General features: G+C 32.6%; 2 protein-coding genes across 2 annotated transcripts; both read left to right on the forward strand.

Moving 5' to 3' along the window:
• Positions 1–275: 275 nt before the first annotated feature.
• LOC104736687 (defensin-like protein 1) lies at positions 276–854 on the forward strand. Its single transcript, XM_019234493.2, has 2 exons — positions 276–386; positions 488–854. The coding sequence occupies exons 1-2, from the start codon at positions 323–325 to the stop codon at positions 664–666; spliced, it is 243 nt and encodes an 80-aa protein (XP_019090038.1). The 5' UTR covers positions 276–322; the 3' UTR covers positions 667–854.
• A 2437-nt stretch (positions 855–3291) lies between these two features.
• Positions 3292–3830, forward strand: LOC104736688 (defensin-like protein 1). The gene is made up of 2 exons (XM_019234494.2): positions 3292–3415; positions 3516–3830. Exons 1-2 carry the CDS (start codon positions 3352–3354, stop codon positions 3692–3694), a joined length of 243 nt encoding a protein of 80 aa, XP_019090039.1. The 5' UTR covers positions 3292–3351; the 3' UTR covers positions 3695–3830.
• The last annotated feature ends 2170 nt before the right edge of the window (positions 3831–6000 follow it).

Consider the following 6000-nt stretch of genomic DNA (forward strand, 5'->3'; position numbering starts at 1 on the left):
AGCCCTCTGTGTAAACGATGTATCATTAGCTCAAAGCCAAAGCAGTCACTTAGATATTATGAGAGAAAAATATGTGGTGGAGAAACCAGCCATCAATTATGAACTAGTCAAGATCTTATCTGTTGTTAATATCAACTGCTAGAAGACGCTGTGTGTTTAATTTGTGGGGTTATACTACGTGATTTTACGATACACAAGTTGCAGGCCTGACAAGCTGAAGACTAACTCACCATCATTTCATTATAAATAGAGGCTGATCTTAAGCTTATTTCTTCACACAACGCATTATACATATATTGAAAACAAAATAGTGATAATCATCATGGCTAAATTTGCTTCCATCGTCACTCTTATCTTCGCTGCTCTTGTTCTCTTTGCTGCTTTTGGTGAGTAATGATCTTATCAAAGGAATGAAAAATGTGTTTTTAGATGTTATTTTCATTTATTTTGATAACTAACCAAGAGAAATATATACATACTTCTGCAGAAGCCCCGTCAATGGTGGAAGCACAGAAGTTGTGCGAGAGGCCGAGTGGGACATGGTCAGGAGTTTGCGGAAACAATAATGCTTGCAAGAATCAATGCATTAACCTTGAGGGAGCAAGACATGGATCTTGCAACTATGTCTTCCCAGCTCACAAGTGTATTTGTTACTTCCCATGTTAATCTCCCAAAACTATACTTCCCAAGCATGTTAATCTTCCAAAAATCTTTGGTGCTTAAACGTGTGTATATTTCATAAAAATAAGTCAGTGTCACTCTATATATGAGTGAATTTATGACATACATGTGTTATGTTTTCAAGTTTAGTTTGACTTTGTTGACTTAATATATAATATATATATTTTGTGTCATTTTGTGCCATGACTGTTTCTTCTTGTCTTCAACGGTCATTGTTTTCAAAATGACCGAGAATTTCTCCACTATCATTATATTGGGCACAATAAAATTATAGTATTCTTCCTAGAGATACCCCCGTAACAGCATCTCCAGTTTCACAAAAGTCGAATGCATTGTATAGTATAAGCTAGCTAGCTAATTCAAGTTAAGAAAAAAAAAAAAAAGGTGGTGGTGTATTCATGAGTAAGGTCATATATGTAATCCAACTCGATCCGTTGTACTGATAAAAAAAATCTTGTGTGTAATGATCTACGAGAAAACTATGAATTGTCCAGTTACATGACTGAATTATAATATGTCAGAAGAAACTTTCATTTACAAGTTTTTGAAGGAAGTTCACACTAAATAACTAGAGAAAAATCCAAATTCAATAGATTGACCGGACTACCAAATACACGTTTAGAAATGAAATAGTATTATTTAAGAGTTGAATCACGGTACAAAAACAAAAACCTCCATATTCGGATACTCATTTCTAATATTGTCTTTAAAAAGAAAGACTATGCGTAAAATGGTGCCTATGCTGGCGATAAATCAGGGATATACAAAGTTTTTTTTTTTTTTTTTTTTTTTTTTTTTTTTTTTTTTTTTTGAGAAAAAGGATATACAAAGTTTAGGTCAGGGTTTTGATATTATTAATTTGCCGTGATTATAATGATACAAAATGTAGATAGCCCAGTTTGGCAGATTTTTTTTGGAATCATGTTTATTGACAGAAAATATTGTAAAATCGTGTTTTTTGACAAAAAATTATAAAACCGTAATTTTTGATGAAAAGATACATATCTTTTTGGCGAGAAAATTAAAAGCTTAAGTTTTTTACAGTAAAATTATAAAATCATATTTTTTTGCTGAAAAATGCAGACTCATATTTTTCAGAAAAATTGTAAATTCGAGTTTGGGGAGAGATTTTGGTAGGATGATAACGATGATATGGTGATTGTTAAATTTTGGTTTATCTTGGGTTTTAACTAATTAAAAACCAATTGACAATTAGTGGATTGACTCTAAACTTTTATATATTAATGATAGTCTCTTTAAACTTCAATGTGGAATTTGGATTGTATCCCAACAATCTCCCCTTCAAACCAAAAACCCCACATGAGGCATGTTCATATCCACTTTTCTAAGTCCACCAGAACTTGAACTTTGAGCTCTGATACCATGTTAAATTTGGGTCTATCTTGTATTTCCAACTAAAAACAAATTGACAATTAGTTTATTGATTCTCACCTTTTATATATTAATAATACTCCTATTAAACTTCTGATCTGGGACTTGTATTGTATCCCAACAGTGATGACGATGGTACGAAGATAATGTTGTTAAGTAGTTAACTATTACAACCTAATCCATATAATTCATCATCAACCCATTAACTCATAACTCATTTAGATTCAAATAGTAAACTATTAGGGTCCATGAGTAGGATCTGGTCGAGTGAACCCATAATGTTTGAACCATTTTGATATCTCTAGATTATAGTTACAAAGTTGGTTTATGCAGAAGCATCAATAATGGCGGAAGCACGCGCGAAGCCAATTTGGACATGGTCACAAATTTGTGGAAACAATAATGCATGTAAAAATAAGTGCATTAATAACCTTGCAAAGACACGACATGGAACCTACAAGTTGCAACTATGTATTCCCAACTCACAAGTATCTGCTACTTCCCATATTACGTTATCTAGCAAAAATCTATGGCCTTTTGTCTGTGTATTTTCGTAAAATAAGTATGTGAATGACCTTATGACATTTATCTATTCTGTTTATGTTGGCTTGTTCTAACTCTATATAACTACGTACTATTATTTCTTCTTATCTATATTTGTTTGCATATATACTTGTCCATAAGAACAGATGAATCATCATATTGGATAGTAATTAATTTCAAGAAAATTATACTACATCTTGTTGGAGAAGAGAATATTAGAGACATGTGACATCTTATTATAGTATTGAAGGTATTTCTTGCGATTCAAGTAAATGACCAATTATCCTCGATCCCATTTTCTCTTCTAGCTCCATGCTCATGCGACGAACGGTGCAAATCTCTGAAACATCAAAATTATTTGTGTAACCAGATATGGCTTGGTTCAAGATTTAATTGTTTTGAGTCTTAACTACATCAGATTAAGCAGCCGCCTATGTAAACGATATAGCATTAGCCAGTCCAGGCATTAGCTCAAAGCCGAAGCAGCAACTTAGATATTAACAGCGAAAAAATATGTGGTTGGAGAAACCAGCCATCAACTATGAATAAGTCAAAATCTTATCTTTATAAACGCTGTGTTTATTTTGTGGGGTTACTACGATGCACAAGTTGAAGACTAGTTCACCATCATCATTTCATTATAAATAGAGGTTGATCTTAAGTTTATTTCTTCACACAACACATACATAGTTACATACATATACATACATTGAAAACAAAATAGTGATTTTCATCATGGCTAAATTTGCTTCCATCATCACTCTTATCTTCGCTGCTCTTGTTCTCTTTGCTGCTTTTGGTGAGTTAATGATCTTATCATATGAATGAAAAATGTGAGTTTAAATTTTAATTTCATTAATTTTGATAATTAACCTTGAGACATATATACAAATATGTAGAAGCACCATCAATGGTGGAAGCACAAAGATTGTGTGAGAGGCCGAGTGGGACATGGTCAGGAGTTTGCGGAAACAATAATGCTTGCAAGAATCAGTGCATTAATCTTGAGGGAGCGCGACATGGATCTTGCAACTATGTTTTCCCAGCTCACAAGTGTATCTGTTACTTCCCATGTTAATCGTCCAAAAGTATTTGATGCTTAAACGTGTGTGTATTTTACATAAAATAAGTCTTTGTCACTCTACATGTTTATGTTTTACTGTTTGGTTTGAATTTGTTGTTATAAACTTACAATAATATATAAATTTTATATACGGCGCAGGAGTCTTTCTTCTTGTCCATATTTGTCTACAAATTAACTGCTTTTATCTTCAATAAAGATTGAGTATCTCCTCAAGAATTGGGCACAATTACTTAGAGGTGCCTAATCCAGTTTAATGAGAAAGTACTGGCTTGCATAGCTAATTCAACTTTAAGAAAGAAAAGGAATGGTGTGGTAAGAATATTGGTTTTGCTATACATATATACATTATCTATTATATATCAATATATATGTGAAAAAAAACTTTTATGTAATCGATATCCTACAAAAACTATGAATTGTTCGGTTAAAGGACCAAATAATTTGTCAAAATAAAAACTTATTTATAAGTTTTAAGGGTGAATTAGCTTACTGACCAAAACAAAAAAACTATAGAAGAAAATAACCAACTATTTGAAAAAATTAGAAATTTAGGATCAAGGGTAGAGAAAATTACCAATTTAGTGTTGGTTGATGGTGATGATGGTGGCTGGCCGGCGAAGGTAGCCGACGAAGGTGGCCGGCGGGGATGGCCAGCGGGGATGGCCTGCAGAGGTTGCCGGCAGGGATGACCGCCGGAATTGGTCGCCGAAAAAAGTCGCCGGAAAAGTTCATCGGAAAAGTTCATCGGAAAAGTTTGCCGGAATTGGTCACCGGAGTTTGTCGTCTGAGAAGGTCACCGGAGTTAATCATCGGAGAAGGTCGCCAGAAATGGTGGCCGGAGAAGGTCGCTGGAAAAAGTTGCCAGAGATGGCGGTGGCCAGAAGTCGAAGGTGGCCGTAAACGGTGACAAGAGGTGGTGGCTGGAGGAAATCTAAACCCTAGAGATTACATTGAAAACCCTAGTGGAGATAGTGGTAAAGAGGGGTGGTGATGGTAGTGGTAGGGTGTAAAAGTGGTGGCTGGAGGTAATGGTAAAGGGGTAGATAGGGGTGGTGGTGGAAGGGTAAGATTGTATATATTGTAATTTATATACACTATATTATAGTTATATGGTTAGAGTAGTTATTGATTTAATTTTAGTTTTTTTCTTAGTTAGTGTAGCCAATTTCCCAAGTTTTAATAGGAAGGTCATTTCACTAGAGAAAAACCCTCAATTCAATAGTGTTTGATTGGACTACCAAATTTACGTTGTCAAAATGAAATATTATTTAAGAATTGAATCACGGTAACTCAAGATCTAGGTTATTATTTACCATTTTTTTTTTCAACCAAACATCTATATATACATTTTTGGAAACACTTATAAAATAAATCTTGATGTTGGCACTTATTTACAGTCATGCCATTGACATTAAATAATTAATTTAATAATCACAATTAAATCTACTAATACTTACCTTTGGCTACTGCAATAAGGTCACTTCACAAATTTATACAGATTTATTTCCTTATTTTATAAGGAGATGAGTGAACAGTTATTGTTCTTTAAAAACTTGAAAAACTGATTTGATAAAAAAGTGACTTTTAGCCTCACATACTATATTTTACTTTCACGGATTTCGCATGATAAGTTTTTGCAGATTAAAAATCTTTGAACATATTGCGTGATCTGCCTAGCATAGCGGGTTTTGACTATAGAACCAACGCTAAAACTATTAGTTTATTTCATATATCATAGTTTGGAAAATTAACTTAACATACCATGTAGGCATATATACCTCTGTTTAATTATAGAAAAAAAAACTAAATATTTTAAAATTTTATATTCTATCTAATAACAAATTTAATGTAATTAGGTTATAAACTGTATAAAACGTAAGAAGAAGAAACTAAAGAAAATTATAAATTAATTAGATAAAATTTAATTAATTGGGAATTTGAAAACTAAATAAATTAAAAATTATTATTTAAAATATATTAATTTATAATTTAGTCCGCGGTGTACCGCGGGTGAAAACCTAGTTAATTAGAAAAATCTATATATACATTTTTGGAGACATTTATAAAATAAATCCTGAAGTTGACACTTATTTACAGTCATGCCATTGGTATTAAATAATTAATTTAATAAACACAATTAACTCTACTAATACTTACCTTTGGCCACTGCACTAAGGTCACTTCACAAATTTATAGAGATTTATTTCCTCATTTTATAAGGAGGTGAGTGAACAGTTATTGTTCTTTAAAAACTTGAAAAACTGATTTGATAAAAAAGTGACTTTTAGCCTCACATACTA

This window comes from Camelina sativa, chromosome 13 (assembly GCF_030686135.1).
Source record: "Camelina sativa cultivar CO46 ecotype springtype chromosome 13, ASM3068613v1".
Taxonomy (NCBI): domain Eukaryota; kingdom Viridiplantae; phylum Streptophyta; class Magnoliopsida; order Brassicales; family Brassicaceae; genus Camelina; species Camelina sativa.